The sequence below is a fragment of the Gossypium hirsutum genome, chromosome D07 (assembly GCF_007990345.1).
Source record: "Gossypium hirsutum isolate 1008001.06 chromosome D07, Gossypium_hirsutum_v2.1, whole genome shotgun sequence".
Classification (NCBI taxonomy): domain Eukaryota; kingdom Viridiplantae; phylum Streptophyta; class Magnoliopsida; order Malvales; family Malvaceae; genus Gossypium; species Gossypium hirsutum.
Genome location: NC_053443.1, coordinates 2,846,986 through 2,866,507, shown reverse-complemented (window position 1 = coordinate 2,866,507; position 19,522 = coordinate 2,846,986). Strand labels below are relative to the sequence as shown.

Sequence of the window (19,522 nt, the reverse complement as noted above, 5' to 3'; positions counted from 1 at the left end):
GGATACACGATGGGACGATTAGGACACTCTCAGATGTCAGGTATGTACCTGATTTACGAAAGAATCTCATCTCCTTGAGTATTTTAGACTTGAAAGGATGCAGAATCAACATCGAGTCGAGCGACATTAAAGTATCTCGTGGAGCTCTCGTTTTGTTAAAAGGTAAAAGAACCGGCAGTCTTTATATTCTGGAAGGTTCTACAGTGACCGGTGAAATCGGACGTCCCTCGTCCGTTACGGAGTCAAAGTCAACTCATTTGAAGCGGAGGCAACTTGGTCATAGGAGGGAAAAAGGTATGACCGTTCCGTTGAAGAGAGGTTCTCTTTTGGATGCAGGTTTTGAAAAGTTAGGGCACTGTATTCGTGAAAATCAGACCCGGGTTAGTTTTGATTTGGCAGTGCACAAGTCGAAGGCTAGAAGTCTTCCAGCTTCTAAGCATAGATTCGACTCAGTTAATTCCCTGCATAGTTCAAGATAGGCCCGTAGCGGGTTTTGGCAAAGATGGCATTGAAAGAATTTGTGTCAAGGTGGAGATTGTTAGAATTGTGTGACCCAAATTCTAAGAGATTGCTTGCAAGTCAAGTTAAACAAAAATATATTTTCTTTCTAGAAGATTTAGTATTATTAGTATAATATATTTAGCATTTATTAGTATAGTTTATTTGACTTACTAATTTAGCCTATAAATAGGCTCCTTTACAATCTTAGAATTAAGAGACACCCATTAGATTAGAACTCATAACACATTCAGAGAATTTTGTGTTTACGTTTGAGGGTTCTTTGTTTTTCGGGTTTTCGGGGTTTAGTTTTTATCTCCATCTTTTGTACTCTTCATTCTTTTGCCATTATAGTAAAATTATCTTTGCCCGTGGTTTTTTATCCTCTTTTGAGGGGTTTTTCCACGTTAAATTTGTGTGTTCATCTTCTCAATTTCTTCTACTATTTTTACTTGTTCGTTGCTTAATCGGGACGATCCTAACAAGTCCTTATTAGTCTATTTATTTATTTTATTTATGTGCTTAATTTCATTTAAATTTTGATTTAACCCTTTATTTTTAATCTTTATTAAACTATTTTCTTTTATATTTATCTACTTATTTATTATTTCCTCATTCTTTATCATATATCTAAAAAATTATTGTTTATATTCCTTTTATTTGTGTATATTGTCATCATTTTTTTTTATTTTTTTAGTATATTTCTCGTATACTTAAATGTAATATTACTTATTTTATTTATTCTTTTACTTTTTAAATACTTAAATTTAATATTATTTGTTTTGCCTATTTATTTATTTATTATTCTATTATTTTTTTAAATATTTAAACTTGATATTACTTATACTTCCCTTTCATTTTTTTATTTTTTTTATTTCAAAGTTACTTTATTTGTTTTGTTATTAATGCCATGAATTAATATTCTTATTATTGCCATATTTACATTATTATTACTATAGTATTTATCCATTTATTTGTTATTTGCTATTCTAATATAAATGTTCTACCCACATGGTCATCTTATATTATTTCACTATCACCATATCATACATTAAGTTTAAGCAATTATCCATGTGTATATTATGCCCAAATAAGTAAAATGCATACCATTTTAAGTATTATGTTTGTTTGTTTTTGCACGATAAATAAAAAAGGTAAAATTTTTAAATCGTGGAAATATTCATTACTTTTAGAATTAGAAAAGTCGTGTTCCTAACTTACGGAGTATGGCTTCTTTCTAAAACCGAAATAATCGAATATCCATTTCAAAAATATAAAAACAAGATTTAAGTAACGATTTAAACATCGATTATTTTGATTTTCGAAAACTAAAGGTGTCATGTCCTAACTCACAGGGCAAGATCCTTCTTCTCGATTAATTCGGAATAAAGCCTTTTTTATTAAAATATCTTAACACGAAGTGATCGTGTAATGGCCTAAATTCAAGGTTATCGGAACAGTGGTTTCGTAACCACAAATCCTATTTAAAGAGAAATTTATTTTAATATTTTTGCATGGATATTGATATGATAGGAAAATCGTATGAAAATATCGATAGAAAAATTTTACCGATTTAGTGGTTAGTTAGAAAAAGAAATTATTGAAGAAATTGGGTAAAAACAAGGTATCGAGACCTCGATCTCATAAAAAAGAGTCGGAAATATTTTTATAAACATTTATGAAGTGTTAGTAATATGGTAGTAGAATTTCGTTAGAAAATTTCTATGTTTGGGTAGTTAATTAAGTGAAAATGACTAAATTGAAAAGGGTGTAAAAGTTACTAGAAGGATTAAATAGCTCAATTGTTAAATGAAGAGGGACATAAGAGATATTTTGGGCTGCATAAGCTGAGAAAAATCAGGAGAATTGGTGAAATAAGGGCAAAATGAGAAAATAACAAAATTTACTAAAATACAAATGGGACCAACTTGTAATATATAGAATTCTCTTCATATTTTCTTCATTATCATCAGCCAAAAACGTCCTAAGGGTTTATTAAAGCTGGTATTTCATAATTTTTGCACCAAGTGAGTTAAGCCTTGCCTTTTTCTTGTAATTTTTGTGTTTCTAAGACTTTTACAACTAGGTCCTATTACTAAATTCATTAGTTTTTGATTTTATGAATGAAATTAGAAGTTTCTATGAATATGAGCTGGAATTTTATGATGAAATAGCATGAAAATTGAAGCTTTAATTTGTTTATGAGATGATTTTATTAGGTAATTTCAATAGAAATTGATTTGTAGGACCTAATTATGAAAAAGTTTGGAATCAAAGTCTAGTGCTAAAATTCTGATTTCAAAAGGTTATAAATTAGTTTAAAGTGATGTAATAAAGTGCTAATTGAGAAAAAAAAATCATCTCAATTGAGAGGTTAATTGAGCAGGGACGAAATTATCATTTATTGAAAGCTTAGGGGAAAAATGGTAATTAACATCATGCACTAAAACAGTTTTGGACAGCAGCAGTAGGTTAAATTTGAAAAATCACCATAAATTGTGGAAATTTAATTAGAGGATGAATAAAAATGAAATTAAAGCTTATTGAGTCTAGTTTCTTATAGAAGAAACGATGTAAGCAATGAGATTGTAAATCATGAGATATAATAGGTTTTGTGAGACAAGGTCAGAATGATTTCGGGTTCCCCTGTTCTGACTTTGGAAAATCATAAAAAAAATTGGAGAAAAATAATTAGGGGCTCAAATTTATATGTTTAAAATTATTAATTAGTCTATTTTCAAAACAAACAAACGAGAACATCATCCAAATCCTGTAAGAAGAGATAATTAATTTTTAGTGAAGAATGGTCAAAACTGTCACACAGAAAAATAGGGATGACTTTAAAGAATAAACTGTACTTATTGACTAAACCAAAAATTCTGAAAATTTTATGGTAAGAAGGTATGTGAGTCTAATTTCAGGGAAAATTAGTGGATCTTAATTTGGATTTCCGTAGCTCAAGATATAAATAATTTAGTGACTATGACTCAATGAGACAGCTCTGAATGAACTATAAATAATAATGGGATTATAGAGAATGTTACATGTGAACATGAAATGTATTAAATTTTATGATTAAATTTTTTTATTTAAATCCAGAAAATTCAAATACGAAGCTAGATCGAGGAAAAGAAAAAGTTCGAGATTAGTATATTTTTGCATACGAACAAGTATCGATGTAAGTTCATGTAACTTGAATTATATTCTTAAATGCTTGAAATGTTTGTTATTGATGTGAATATGATTTGAATGTTCATTATATGAAAATTGATGAAACATTGATATATTTGATAAAAAGGGGAAGAAATCTGGGTTGAATGGAAGGAAAATTCGATGGATCTCTGAAAAGGAATTGACGGTAAAAAGGATCTAGCCCGGATGGGTGATCCTATTATGATATAGCCCTCCCGAAGAATATGTGGAAAATGGATTTAGCCGGACGGGTAATCCGAATTAGGGTCTGAATTTAGCTTGGACTGGTAATTCAGATCCAAGCTCATTAGAGTAATTGTCATTGCAGGGGATTTAGCCTGGACTAGTAATCCCGACAATACTCTATGAGTTTATATTATAGGGGATTTAGCCTGGACTGGTAATCCCGCTATAAGGATGAGGTTCGCAGGAGTGTGCTCTCTGAAATGGAAATGTGCACACATGAATATGAATTGACGGACCCGAATTTGTACACTTAGGTGTACCCTTGAAAATCCATCGAAATTCCAAGTAGTTCAAAGGGATAAATATGGAAAAATAACAAGGAAATGGAAATCATGGTATTGATGAGCTCATCAATCATGGTATAAATATTATTGATACATAAAAATTATTGAACTAACTTGAATGTTGAGTTTGTGCATGTTAAGGGAATAATGCATTGAATGGATGTATGAATGTTTATTGCATTGTATTGAAAATATTAGGTAAGTATAATTCTTGTTACATGAGCTTACTAAGCACAAAGTGCGTACCTTGTTTTCTTTTCCCCTGTGTTGTAGTGTTAAGAGCTCGGAGGTTGGATTTGGTCGGAGACGTATCACACTATCAACCTCATGTATAAGCTAGTAAAGTAAATGCTAATGTGAAATGAATGTATGGTTAGCCATTGGTATGGCTAACAAATTTTGGTTTTGGTATATGATGAGGTTCTCTTATGAATATGTTAAATCTATCTTGAAAATATGTTGAAATGGATTGGTTGTGTTGGATTGGTTTCAGTTTAAAATTGGAGGGAAGATTATATATTTATAAAGGGGTTATATTGAGTTCATAAAAAAAAAAGACTTTGGGATTTTGCGAAAAAAATTTCTTATGGTTTCGATTTAATCTCGGTTTGGTCCCGATGTATGTTTTGGGCCTCAGAGGCCCATCCAAGGGACGTCATGACATGTTTCGATAAATGAATAGTATTTAACTCGTAATAACAAAAAAATTATTCGGTAAAATCTGGTAATGCCTTGTACCCTATTCCAGCGACGAATACGGGTAGGGGGTATTACAGATCGCATTTTAAATTCTCTTCAAATTTTTAATTTTCGACATTAAGACATCAAGTAATCAATTAGGTACCAATTTTGGGCGTAATAAGGGTGCTAATCATTCCTCGTGCGTAACTGACTCCCGAACCCATTTCTTGAATTTTGTAGACCAAAAAAATTATTGTTTTAATAAATCAAACCTTTTATTAAAGTAATCAAATTACGAGGTGATCCGATCACACCTCATAAAAAGGATTGGTGACGACTCACATTTTCGTTTTTAAAATATAAGTCGATCTCAAAAAAGAGGTTTCGACAGCACATATTATAATATGTTTGCTGCATCATATTTTGAAAATAGCATAATTTAATTTAATGAATTTAATAATTATAATTTGGTGATGATTGAAATTTTAAAATTTAAAAAAATATAAAGACTAAATTTACAACTTTCATAAAATACATAAACTAATAACACAATTTAACCTTTACTTTTTATTCATATCTTTGAATCTTAGAACACGTATTCAAATTTAAATGAATTCTATTAACAGTGATATAATTAAACTTTAATTTTTAAATTAGACAAATAAAATAATTAAATTTTTGAAATTTAAAATAAAAAAAATAAATTTCAAAAATTTAAAAATTACAGAGTTAAACCAATTTTGTTTTCCATTTGGTGTTGTTTAAACAGGATCTCAATAAAATTGAAAAGAAAATATTTCAGTAACTATCGATTATTAGATAAAAGGGTCCAGTTTATCCCAGAAACTTCCTCCACATATTAATTCGGAGAAAAGATTGCATGAAACAAATATATTATCTCTTTCCAATAGTTTAATATTATATCAACAATTTCATTCTGAATTTCAAGATTGTCATTTAGATTTGATTGACATTAAACTATTGGAAAATAGATATAGACAACGTGACGTCATTATTCATGCAATCTTTTCCCTATTAATTCGATGGTATAATTCTCATTTACATTTCTTTACTTTAGAAAAGTTAAAAAATTAGCTCTTTTAGTTTAATTTATTAAAATTTAATCTCGAAAATTAAGTTTTAAGCAAAAATTATTAAAAACAACTAGATTAACTTTGATAAATTAAAACAGGGGAACTAATTTTTCCAAATTTAAAAATAAACCTAATTTATTTCACCTTATTTTTTTAAATAATAATAAAGTGAATCGTTGACAAAGAAAAATCTCTCCAACATTCTACAATGATCTCTTTATCTAGCTCCAGAAATTTCAAGAACACTCTTTCCTATCAAAAACCTACAGTATATATAACCTCTAAAGTCTAACATCATACAACACAACATCGAAAATGTCTCTGCTGCAAGTCTTAAACCAAAGCAACATCTTTGATCCTTTCCAAGGTTTATTGTGGGCGCCTCCGATGAACTGGAAAGAAACTCCCGACTCCCATGTGTTCGAGATCGATCTTCCCGGGCTCAAAAAAGAGGACGTGAAGCTACAAATCCATCAAGGAAGTATTGTTTGTATCAGTGCGGAAAGAAAAGAAGATGCCGACGAAGAGGAGAAAGGAGGGAAGTGGCGGTGGCATTGTAGAGAAAGATGGGGTGGTGGTGGCAACTTTAACAGGCAATTCCGTGTGCCCCCAAATGGGAAAGCTGATGAGATGAAGGCTTCAATGCGTGATGGTGTGCTTGTTCTCGTAATACCTAAAATCAATGATGAAGTAAACGTAAAGGGTAAAGAGGAGAGGAAGAAGATGGAGATTGAGATATCAGAAACTCAACCTTCTAAAGGACTTGGTCGTTTCTTATGCTGCAAAGCTTGAACAAGTTGGGAATATGTTCTATTGTACTGTGTGTTTGCCTTGTAAATTATTTTTTCAACAAATTTATTTGATTTAGTAATAATAATAATAGAGTAGTAGGTGTGTAATTAAAGACTATTAGAGTTTGTAAAAAGTTGGCTTGATTTTCAGCTCCATTTTAAGGTTTCAGGTTTCACTTCACATCTTGATTAAATTTATTTCCATTTTCAGTTTAGTTTGAGATAATAAGCTATTTAGATTAAGCTTAATTAGAAAAACGATATAATATAAATTTTTATTTTTTTGAATTATTTAATGTTTAATTTTTAATTTTTCAAAGTGAGCCAAATCTTATTTGAAAATACTAATTAAAATATTAATTTTATAAACATTATAAAGTATTAAAATATAAAAACTTTCAAATTAAAAAACTAATTTTAAGAAACTATAAAATAAATTTAATCTTTTAATCAGTAATTTTATAATAAGATTTGAATTTTATTAAAATGTTAGAAGCCAGCTTAAACTTAAAAAAATAAAAAAATAAAAGCTAAAATAATGAAACACATAAATATTGATGGCATAATAATTTATTTGGCATTTTAATTTTAGAAAAAAAATTATTTTAGTTTTTCATTTAATTTTTCGTCTCTTTTAACTCTTAAACTTGCATCCAAAATGAATGTAAAAGTTAATCGTTAACTTTATTAACATGATATACACATGGATTGCCACCTGAATGTCATGCCGGTAATTAATTAATTTTCTAAAAGTTTAAAAATTCAAAAAAAAATATAAAAATAAATTATTAAATAAATAATTTTTTACTTTAGAAAAAATTAGTTAATTGCTAACATGACATACATGTAGACTATCACATGGATGTCACGTCAACAAAATTAATAAATGTTAATTTTTATATCTATTTTGGAGTGATTTATTAGATAATGTAAGTTCAAAGGTTAAAAGAGATGAAAAATTAAATGAAAGGTTAAATAAATTTTTGGTTTAATGATAAATTTGGCCACTAACATTTGCATATTTTGTCAAAATGGCCTTAATTATATTTTTTAACATTTTTTTACCATCAACTTTTGGTTTTTCTCCAAACTACTTTTCCAACATATTTAATGAAAGTACCGCTAAAAAAATTAACGGGAATGATGTGGAATTTCATATGTGGAATATTTTTAATGAGATGTAATTTATTACTTAAATAACCCTATAAGATAATTACATGTAGAAAATAATAAAATAAATAAATAATACATGAACTTAATAAAATAACTCTTAATTTAAAGAAAACGTAATTATCTAAAAAAATTTAATTCAGTAGAAAAACCTCTCAGTAAACAAACATATAAAATATTGAAACCTTTTGAAATAAGAAAAAGAAAAATTAAAACCTTGAATTTATTCATTAAATCTATTAGAAAAAATAGTTTGAAAAAAAAATAAAGATTAATGGCTAAAAAAGGTTCGAAAATATAATTAGGGTCATTTTGATAAAACATGCAAACGTTAGTGGCCAAATTTATCGTTAAGTCTAATTTTTTTATAAAGTTAGAGAGAGAAGCAAATCATTATCTTTTAACATTACGCCACTTAAATAATATATATTAAATTAGATTTATAAATTACTCTAGAGTCAAATGTTATGATAGTTAATTTTACATATTCAATAATAGATTAATATGGGCTTAATCAAATTAGATTTTTTTTCCCTTTAAGCCGTGCTCAAGCAGCTGCCTATTTATTTTGTCTGCTGTGCTAAAATGATAATCACCTTGAGAGCTCTTCCCAAGATGGACCCTTAACACTAGCTTCACTAAAGGGAGCATCCATGTCCGACCTTACTTTCAAGAGTGCCAAAGTCTTCTGCCTTTAAAAGAGCAGTCACCTTCATCAACTCTGCCTTTATTGTCTTCACTTGAATCGTTACTATTGCCGTTGGAACCAAACATTTTGCTTGCAGCAGCAGCAGCTTCATTCCTTCCATTACAACCTCCTTCGCTGCTAAATGTGCCTACAGCAGCAGTGACAACGGTGTCGCTACCAGTTCCTTTGCCATTTCTGCTTACAAGAACACTAGCACTTGTGCCACCACCACCCAACAAGAGCCAGCTATTTACTTACAGCTTTCAATGGCAAAAGGGAAAAACAACCCTTATATATATATATATATTAAAAGAGAAAAGAGGTGATGAACATTTTTCTCTTCTTTCAAAAACCGTTTGTGTGCATATAGGTGATCAAATTGTGTATTCATTATGGTCTGTACGACAATTATTTGTCGGATTCCTTCTGGTGGTATTTGCAGTCGAAACTATGTCAGGGGTCCACGGAACCCAGTTTCACCAAATAATCTGCTTCTCTATAAGCAAATTGAAAAAGGAAAATGAATTAGAAAGGAAAAAACGAATAAGCTTAAAAGTGTTGAATGGAATGGAAATTAAGAGTGAGCATGTAAAATATTATTGTTAGGTGACATTTTATTATTGGATAGGACCATGACTATAGGACTTATCCAATAAATTTTGTCTGAGTACTTAAATATTACCAAATAAAATTAATTTATCGCTAATTCATTAGTAAAAAAACTTCTACTTTTATCAATTGTATCATATGTGTTGAAAAGAAACTAGATTGTTTAATTATAAATTTATAGAAACCAAGAATCAAGCGTCGATATGTCCGAGTGGTTAAGGAGACAGACTCGAAATCTGTTGGGCATTGCCTGCGCAGGTTCGAATCCTGCTGTCGACGATTCTTTTTCTTTTTAAGAGCCAAGGAGTTCGCGTCCCTGGCATGCTATTGCTGCCTGCCGTAAGTAACCTTAAATTGCCTTCAAAGGCATGCCCATCAATCACATCCAAATTAGTATTTATATTATTATCCTTTTCACGACTTGATACCTTTTTTTTTCGTCCATACATCAACTATTTTTCTGTTATTCAATTTACGTCAAAATTTTATCTGTCCAAAAAAATTTTTAACTAATAATAAATTGTGGCATCATATAATTTTTTTTAAAAAAAATACTTTTTTTTTACATTATTTCTCCTTATTCTCATGAATCAAATAATACTATGTTATTTCCTAGGCTTATATTGACTTTATTTGTTGGACATATAGCAATTCCTTTTAATAAAGAAGGAATGCATTTGGATATATTATCAAAATTATTAACTCTATCTAAAAAATTTTACATCAAAATTCAAATGATTTTGAAGATTCGTATAAATTTTCTTTTTCTTTTTCGTTCTTTCTTTCTTCTTCTTTTTATTTATAATGTTTTGCAATACTAACAATGCTCAAAATTTACTTTTCCGAAGTCGAGACACGAATAATTAATTTTGTCTTGCTCACCCTGGCAATATCAGTAAAGTTCTTTCATCGATCAAAACTAGTGTTTTTAGAACCAAGCTAGATTGGCATGTCAAACTAGTTAGACTAGGAAATGACTGGGATACCGGTATGAAGATGAATTGAATTGATTGACTCATAAACCGATTGAACCAAGCTAAAAAAATTATCGAACTGATTGAACTAAATTTTCTCTTTTTTTAAGAAAATAATTTTCTATTTATTTTTATAATTCTTTAATAATTTATTTGATCAAACCTATAATCGATGATTTGTTTGGTTTGACCACTTTACCAATTCCGATAATCTTGATCAAAATCATAAAGTTTAAAATGCTCACATTTCTAATGTTAGAAATTAAAGTATAATAATTAAATTTAAGTATAATAGAAGAAAATAAAATTGAAGTTTTACCATTTTTATTGTGCAAAGACACCCACCATCATAACGGAAGATCATAACATCTAAATAGAACTTATTTTAGTCTAAATTTAGTAACAAAATTAATTAATTAATTAATTAATTAATTAATTAGATGCATGGACCTAATTGAATATTTAAACGCTTCAAATAGGGGCCTAATTGTATAAACAAAAAATGTGAGGGACAAAATCTAGAATTATCTATTATTTATTTCCATCAATTGCTTAGGGCATTTTCCTCCATGGACAGATGTTAGCATGGAAATAGCATGGACACCAAGGTAGTCAGTGTGATACAGGTAAATGTACCTTTTTTTATTCATATTAGTATGTATTAGTACCGGTCTATTTCGGTATAATGTTTTAGATTTATCGCTATTTTTTAACAACATTTGATATATATATATTTAAAGTATTTACAAATATCAAATAGTGAGGTTAAATTAATCTCAAATATAAAATACTTATCAAAAATAAAATAGATCCACTTACAGAGTAGTTTAATAAGTAGTTCTTATACACTTTCGTAATATGATTAATAATTTTAATGATACAACCGTTGGATTTATCAATATAATTGTGCTTATCATGAATGTACATTTTTGAATCAATCTGATATTTTTATCATATCGATCTAAAATACTCTATATATTAATTTATATTCAATGGTTGAAATGTGTTTATATAAAACAAATAGTTAGAAGTTTTAAATTTATATCAAATTTAATGTGCATGATCTACATGAATAGATCATAAAATATAATGGTTGGATGAGTAAGATATTTGTAACACCCCTTACCCGAGACCGTCTCCGGAATCGAGTACGAGATGTCATCCAATTTAACTTACCGATTCGGAGCATAAAAATTTGCTTTTAAAATTAAATTCACGGTTCATAACAACACTGTCCACCTGCGCAACTGTCACTAATTTAATTATAACTTGAGTTACGAAACTAAAAATTTAAATCCGTAAATTTTCCGTGAAACTAGACTCATATTCCTACTTACCATAAAATTTTCAGAATTTTTGACTTAGCACATTAGTACAGTTTATTCATTAAAGTATCCCCTGTTTCACAGCTCGACAGATCTGACCTCTTGGCGCTAAAAATCAAATATCTAATTGTACAGAATTCATATAAGGTTACAATTAATTTATTTTGAAAATAGACTCACTAAGGAATCTGAACATATAAATTATTACCTATAATTATTTCTGTACAATTTATAATGATTTTCTAAAGTTAGAACAGGGGACTTCAAAAACCATTCTGACCCTGTCTCACTAAAATTTAAATATCTCAAAATATAAAATTCCTTTGCCTACACCGTTTCTTTCATGTAAAAATAGACTTGATAAGATTTAATTCTATATATCATTCACCCTCTAATTCCATTTCTACTATTTATGGTGATTTTTCACATTCACGTCACTGCTGCTGTCAAAGAAACTGCTTCTTTGAATTAGTTACCATTTAAACATACATAACTCCAAAACATATTCTTTAATAACTACTTCAATAGCTAACATTAGCCATATCATTTGGACATGCTCAAAATGATTAAGACTCTATACATGCCATAGTTTAAACATTTTGAAAAGCACATAATACCGAGATGGTTATGATAGTGTGATACGAGCTCCGACGGTCCACTATTCGATCAAGTTCAAATCACTATAAAACAAAGGAAAGAAAGAGATGTGTAAGCTATAAATAGCTTAGTAAGTTACATGTAAACAATAATTACTCAATTAATAATTAACACTTTTAACATATAACTAATCAAAACATTTCTTAGCAATTTCAATCACTTACACATACACAATCTTACCAATTCACTTGCATATACGTTTTCACACTTAACATTTCATATTCACTTTAATTCATTATTAATCCCGTTGAACACTTGGAATATACACGGATACGTAGAGATTTAGCACATAAGTGCCACACTGATATGTAGCCGAAGCTACCACTAGATGTAGCCAAAGCTACCACTGAAATGTAGCCGAACCTACCACTGATCAATAACACTGGAAATGTCCACGGGTCTGCTCGCACAAGCTGTCAGGTGTCTGCAACACATGCTAGATCACCCAGCACCCGGGACTCACTGTAACACTGTAACACTGGTCTCTAGTGACATGTCACTTGTATCCAATTCTATTCCTAAGTTCAACCGGGAATTTACACTTAACACTTTATTTTCAACACTTTATCACTTGAATAATTCATGAACAACTTTCATTTTCAACCGGGAATTTACACTTAACACTTTATTTTCAACACTTTATCACTTGAATAATTCATGAACAACTTTCCTTCCACATTCAATATTAATTCACATATCAAATATAATTCACAATTTATACAAATATAACTATTATTTACATATAACCTACCTCGGATGCAAAACGACTATTTTTGTAATTTAGTCGATAACTTTCTCTTTTCCCCGATCACTTGCACTATTTCTTCTTTCTTGATCTATATTAACACAATTTAATACATTTTATCAATATTCCATTCAAATACAATTCATACACAACATTTTGACACATTTACATTTTTCCCCATAACTTTTCAAAAATTCCACTTTTGTCCCTAAGCTCGTAAAAATAAAATTCTCTAAATTCTTAAATTTCAAACTTCACTAAATCATATTTCATGCTCATAACGGGCCTCAATTTCACAAAATCACAACTTTATGCACACTTTACCATCTTTCACAATTTAGCCATTTTTCAACATTTTTCATTGAAATTCATCTAGTAAAACTTGTAATTAACACTTCAAACATTCATTATCTAACATCACTAATCAATTTACAACTATATCATGAATGGGTCAATTTTTAAACTTTAATTTCATTTAAATTAAATACTAGAAACATGAAATTCAAGCTTCAATAAGCATAAAAATACGAAAATAATTAAAAACGGGGCAAGAAATCACTTACAATTGAGCTTAGGAAAATCAAAACCCTTAACTATGGTAACCTGAAACTTTCGGCAGCAAGCTTCTGATTTTTTTGAAGAAGATGGACACTTATTATCTCTTTATTTTGTCTTTTACCCAATTTGGACAAAAATGCCCTTGACCCATTACTTAGATATTTTTCTAGAAATACCCTTTTGTGTCCATAACACTAATTTATGGTCTAATTGCCACATAAACACTTCCAATTTCATGCAATAATTCAATTAAGTCATTTAATCACTAATTAGACACACTTTGCATTTTTCTCAATTTAGTCCTAAAAATTCAATTAAGCACTAAAGCATTAAAATTTCCTATCCATATTTTCACACAATATTTCAATCAATCAGTAACTAATAAAAATTTATAAAATTAAACTATTTCACTTCGGATTTGTGGTTACGAAACCACTATTCCGATTAGGCCCTATTTCGGGCTATCACAATATTAATAATACAAATAGTTACGAAATTGTGTAAAACTACTTTAGTTTTTACACTGTGTAAGTGGACCCCTCCCCTTTTATCACAGAGATAGGGTTAAATTAGTTTTAAACCGACCGAACCAGTCAAACCGTGAATCGGTGATTTGATCGGTTTGATCACTAGTCTAAATTTAAAAACTAAATCCAATCCCAAAAATATGTTTCTCCAAATGAAATAGACATTATAGATGAACTTAAATAATGTCACAATATTCGCATAACCCAAATATCTTATTTTAATAAATTGTTAATCCTTCAAATATATCAAATTATACTCTATCACAATGAGGATGAAAGTGAGCAATTTTATTGACACATAATTGCAACTTCAAATACTTGCTTCAAAAAGAGTATTTCTTTATTGACAAAGTGTATTTTTTGGGTGAATTACAAGAATAGGGTAAAGCTCGAATAACAAGTGCGATTAGTACGACTCAAACACAGTTTACACTTGGGGCAATAAATATACTTGACCATTAAGCCATCACATGGGGTTCACATAAGTGCATTCTTCAAATCATAAAAAAGTAAGTATATTTTATATCCAACATTGGTGTTAGTGTATTTTTTTCCAGTAATTGTTAAACAAGTGTTTACTTGGGATCTCCAAATATGAAAATAATAAAAAGAGATAAATATTAAAATTATATTTAAATTTTGATTTAATGTGTAATTTGATATTTGAACTTTTTTTTGAATAATTTGACTGGAATATTTTCATAATAAAAGAATTAAAAGTTGGGCTAAGGCCATTACAAAAAAAACAAAACAGACTAAAAAAACAAAGCGGGCCTAGATAGTCCATCCCGTTCAAAAGAAAAAAATAAAATAAATGCATCAAATCCTACCCTATCTAGTCAAATCAAGAATAGCTGGATACCATCTATTTCTTCTTTTCATTTCCAATGCCCAGCCATATCCATCCCGTTCAAAAGAATAAAATAAAAATAAATGCAACTAATCTTACCTTATCCAGTCAAATCAAGAATAGCTGGATACCATTAAATTCTTCTTTTCATTTCCAATGCCCAGCATAATGAATAGCAGGCTTTCAATAAAAATAAAACGTTTTCTCTGCTACTCTTCCTTCCAAAAAACTCTTCTCTTCCTTCAGTCTGGCGGTTTTGGCCAAAGGTTTCCCACCGCTCTCCGAACCATCACAGGAACTTCCTTCTCCAGGTAAAGGCATTCATTTCTTCTCAAGGCCTCCTTTGCTAAAGTGTGTGCGTAAATGTTTTTTGCCTTTTGGATGAAACTGAACTCAATCTCCTGAAAACTGTTGCTATGAGTCTGAATATCTCTGATAATTGCTCCAATGACAGATTTGTCTGTATTTTTGCTTTTACATTTCTTTATAATGGTTCTCGAATCCCCCATAACATCTATTCTGTTAACTCCCAGTCTAATCCCTAGTTTTATTGCATGTAATCCTGCATATGCCTCTGCTATAAATGGATTTGCTACGTTTGAATGAGTAACTGCTTCTGTTGCAAGTAGTACCCCTTCCTCGTTCCATGCTATTAAACCCGATGCCGATCTGAAATCCTGACTGTTGAAGGTTACATCAAAATGAATAATGGTCCTACCGCTTCTAGACACCTGTTGAGAAAACTCATGAGACAAAAGAGTAATTTTTCCTTCCTTTGTAACTGCAAGTTCTGTAATATAATCGCTGATCTTCCTAACAATTTCTGATCCTGACATACTCTTTCTTTCATAAACGAGCTGGTTTCTACTGAACCATATGAACCAGAGGCTACAACAGAAGAGTCGAAGTTGTTCATCAGTTCCTCTAGCAAAGACCCATGTAAGCCAACCCCATATATTATCATTATTCTGACTCAGTAGCCATGAAAGATTCAACTGATTCCAAACTTCTATCGATGTAAGGCATTTTTGGAAGATATGGTAGCTATTCTCTTCATCACATCCGCATCTAGGACACTGGGAATTCCTAACAACCCTTTTGATTTTGAGGTTGCTAAAAGTTGGGATAAAGTTCCAAGAGATCCTCCATACTGTCATTTGAATTTTTGAGGGAATATGTAATTTCCATAATTTAGTATAGAAATTTTTTCCTCGGTATGTAACATTAATCCATTAGGATCAAGGTTAGTCTGCTGTAATAGTTTATAAGCACTCCTTACGGAGAACTCCCCTGTCGGTTCTCCTCTCCATACTTGAAAGTCCTCTTGTACTGTCTCCGCCAGTGGGATCTGCAAAATTTTCTCCGCAATGACCGGTTGGAAGGTATTTCTAATCAACTCTATTTTCCAACTCCTACTATTTGAATCAATTAAATCAGAGACTAATTTAATATTATCATTTCCATCCTGAATCGGTATTCTGTCTGCTTCGATCCCTGGTATCCACGAATCAGTCCAGATGGAAATTTGATCACCTCTCCCCACCCTCCATCCACGTCCTCTTTCAAGGAGTCCTCTCGCAGCCCAAATGCTCTTCCAGATAAATGAAGGTAAATTCCCCAACCGAGCTTCGTAGAAATGAGAATTAGGAAAATATTTTGCTTTCAAAACTCGGGCCAATAATGAATCTGGATAATTAATAAGACGTCACCCCTGCTTTGCTAATAACGCAATATTAAACTGTGCAAAATTACGAAAACCGAGACCTCCATCTTCTTTAAGTAAACAAATATTCTTCCAAGTGCACCAATGAATACTTTTTTTTATTTTGTCTCTTTTGCCACCAGAAATTGGCTATAATTTTATCCAGATCTGTACAAAGAGTCCTAGGGAGTAAAAAACAAGCCATTGAGTAATTTGGGATAGCTTGGAGAACTGCTTTTATAAACACTTCCTTACCACCTTGAGAGAGAAACCTGACACTCCAGTTGTCGATTTTTTGCTTTAGCCTATCCTTCAGAATTTGAAAAGACGATCTCTTTCTTCTCCCCACCATACTGGGAAGCCCTAAATACCTTTCCAAATCATTTGCTCTTCTGACTCCAAGGATCTGTGAAACAACCTCCCTTTCTCTATCTTTTGTGTTTGTACTGAAGAAAACCATCGATTTATCAAAATTTATACATTGCCCAGAACTCACCTCATAATCTTTCAAAATCTGTTTTAATGAATGTGCACCCCCTTCAGTAGCTTCTGCAAATAAAATACAGTCATCTACAAACAGTAAGTGAGTTATAGCTGGCCCATGTCTAGTTGCTTTAACACCTTTAAGAACATTATCTCCTTCTGCAAGCCTCATTAAACTTGAGATTCCCTCCCCACAAAAGAGAAATAAGAAAGGGCTTAGAGGATCCCCTTGTCTGAGACCTCTAGTCGGAAGAAACGTTCGTCCAGTATTTCCATTACAAATCACAGAATACGAGACCGAAGATACACACTTCAATACTAACTCGACCCATCCTGGATCAAAGCCCATTTTTTCCATCACCCCTTCCACAAAGCCCCATTCAACTCTATCGTAAGCCTTACTCATGTCCAATTTAAAAGCCATGAATCCTTTTTTCCCAACCTCTTGAGTTTTAAGGTGTGAAGAATTTCATAAGCAAGGAAGGAAAGAAATGGTACAGCAGTTTTGACTGTAAGTCAGGTTTCTGGCAGGTACCGTTGAAGGAACATTGTAAAAAATTAACTGCATTTAGCTGTCCATCAGGACAATTTGAATGGAATGTACTTCCATTTGGATTGAAACAAGCACCTGGAATATTCCAGCGTAAGATGGATGATGCACTTGAACTAAAAAAGATAACTGACAAATCCAAACAATTTGTTAATGTCTATGTAGACGATATAATCATTTACAGTAATACACGGGAGGAACATGACAATCACCTTTTACAGGTATTGTTAAGATGCAAGAAAAACGGAATAGTTCTAAGTACTAAGAAAACACAACTTTATCTTAACAAGATAAATTTCTTAGGATTAGAAATCACTGAAGGAACGCATAGGTTACAACCACATATTTTGGTTAACCTACATAAATTCCCTGAAAGAATACAAGATAAGAAACAATTGCAAATATTTTTAGGATGCTTAACGTATGCAGAATGCTACATTAAGAAATTAGCTGAAATGAGGAAACCCCTACAAATTAAGCTAAAGAAGGATTATGTTTGGGAGTGGACAAATGAGGACATTGCCTATATTAAAAAGATAAAGAAGCAATTAAAAGATTTTCCAACGTTGTATCAACCAACAGAGGAAGACTTAATGATTTTGGAAACAGATGCTAGCCAAGAATATTGGTCTGGTGTTCTAAAAGCAAAATCAGTCAAGAAAGAAAATCAGGAATTATTATGTAGATATACCTCAGGTACATTTACAGGAGCTGAATTAAATTATCATTCTAATGAGAAGGAATGACTTGCTGTTAAGAAATCAATAGCAAAGTTCAGGATATATTTGTTACCAAAGGAATTCATTGTAAGAACAGATAACAAGCAATTTGCTTCGTTTATCAGAAATAATATAACTGGAGATTATAAGCAATGTCGCTTGCTGAGGTGGCAACAGTGGTTTAATTACTACCAGTTCACCGTAGAACATATCAAAGGAGAGGAGAATTATCTCGCAGATCTTTTGACTCGAGAATTCTCCTTATTAATAAACCTGGTAATATATTAAAACTTAAAAAATGGTTTTAATAAATGAATCAGGTTTAGGAAGGAGCAGCTTGGATGGAAGCAATGGAGGATCCAACAGCTTTGGAGTAAGAAGACAACAGCAGCAGCTGACCCAGCAAGAGATGGAGCAATACTATCAACTTAAGATTCAGGAGATCCAGTTGAAGGAAACCATCAGAAAGAAGAAAGAGGAGCTCATCCTCATGGAGCAGGAGTTGACAAGCGTCAGCAACAGGATCAAGAAGATGAATACTGGACTTGACCCAGTAGAAGAAGCAAACAAGCCCAGCTTTAAGCATATTGTAGCTGAGCAGCAATAGAAGCAGAAGGAAGCAGAGACATCTAAGACCCAGATGATCTCACTTAGGCCTGAAGCGCCTAAGCCCAAGGAAAAATGGTACGTTGTTTTGAGCGGACCAAAAGCAGGAGTATTCTCAGAAGCTGAAAAGGAGCTGATCAAGGACCAGCCCAATATCAAGGAGGCCCAAACGTAGTTTGAAGCCCAAACAATTTTGAGGATAGCAAAGACCATGGCAGAATTCAAAAAGCCCAAGGTCGAAAGAAGCAAGTTTATGATGCCCCAGCTCATAAACAGCAGGATGCCAGGAGGACCCCTATTAGCAGAAGAAACCCAATTCTCATTCGAGGAATGGAAGAGGTATTATCTTCTAGCCAAGAAGGATGATGAAAGCCCAATCACTTTCATCAGAAAGAACGGACTGAAGCAAGGGATAGCCAGCCTAATGGCTACCAAGGAAGACAAAACAAGGCTACTCTACTCTAGACTAGCCATGTGTATCTATTTCAACGAAGAAGCTCAACTGAAGTTTCTTCCAGAAGGATTACAAGCTGCAATAATCAAATATTGCAGAATTCTCAAAATTCATTTTGA

General features: G+C 31.3%; 3 protein-coding genes and 1 non-coding gene across 4 annotated transcripts; 3 read left to right on the top strand and 1 right to left on the bottom strand.

Moving 5' to 3' along the window:
• Positions 1-6,310: 6,310 nt before the first annotated feature.
• Positions 6,311-6,950, top strand: LOC107956587 (16.9 kDa class I heat shock protein 2). The gene has a single exon (XM_016892197.2). It carries the CDS (start codon positions 6,311-6,313, stop codon positions 6,785-6,787), a length of 477 nt encoding a protein of 158 aa, XP_016747686.1. The 3' UTR covers positions 6,788-6,950.
• Positions 6,951-9,450: 2,500 nt separating this feature from the next.
• Positions 9,451-9,532, top strand: TRNAS-CGA (transfer RNA serine (anticodon CGA)). The gene has a single exon. It is a non-coding gene; the product is annotated as a tRNA-Ser (tRNA).
• Positions 9,533-15,131: 5,599 nt separating this feature from the next.
• LOC121219476 (uncharacterized) lies at positions 15,132-17,498 on the bottom strand. The gene is made up of 3 exons (XM_041097724.1): positions 16,847-17,498; positions 16,113-16,575; positions 15,132-16,002 (listed from the first exon to the last, which is right to left on the bottom strand). The coding sequence occupies exons 1-3, from the start codon at positions 17,496-17,498 to the stop codon at positions 15,132-15,134; spliced, it is 1,986 nt and encodes a 661-aa protein (XP_040953658.1).
• A 224-nt stretch (positions 17,499-17,722) lies between these two features.
• On the top strand, positions 17,723-18,950 carry LOC107953840 (transposon Tf2-1 polyprotein). The gene is made up of 2 exons (XM_041097723.1): positions 17,723-18,320; positions 18,664-18,950. Exons 1-2 carry the CDS (start codon positions 17,723-17,725, stop codon positions 18,948-18,950), a joined length of 885 nt encoding a protein of 294 aa, XP_040953657.1.
• The last annotated feature ends 572 nt before the right edge of the window (positions 18,951-19,522 follow it).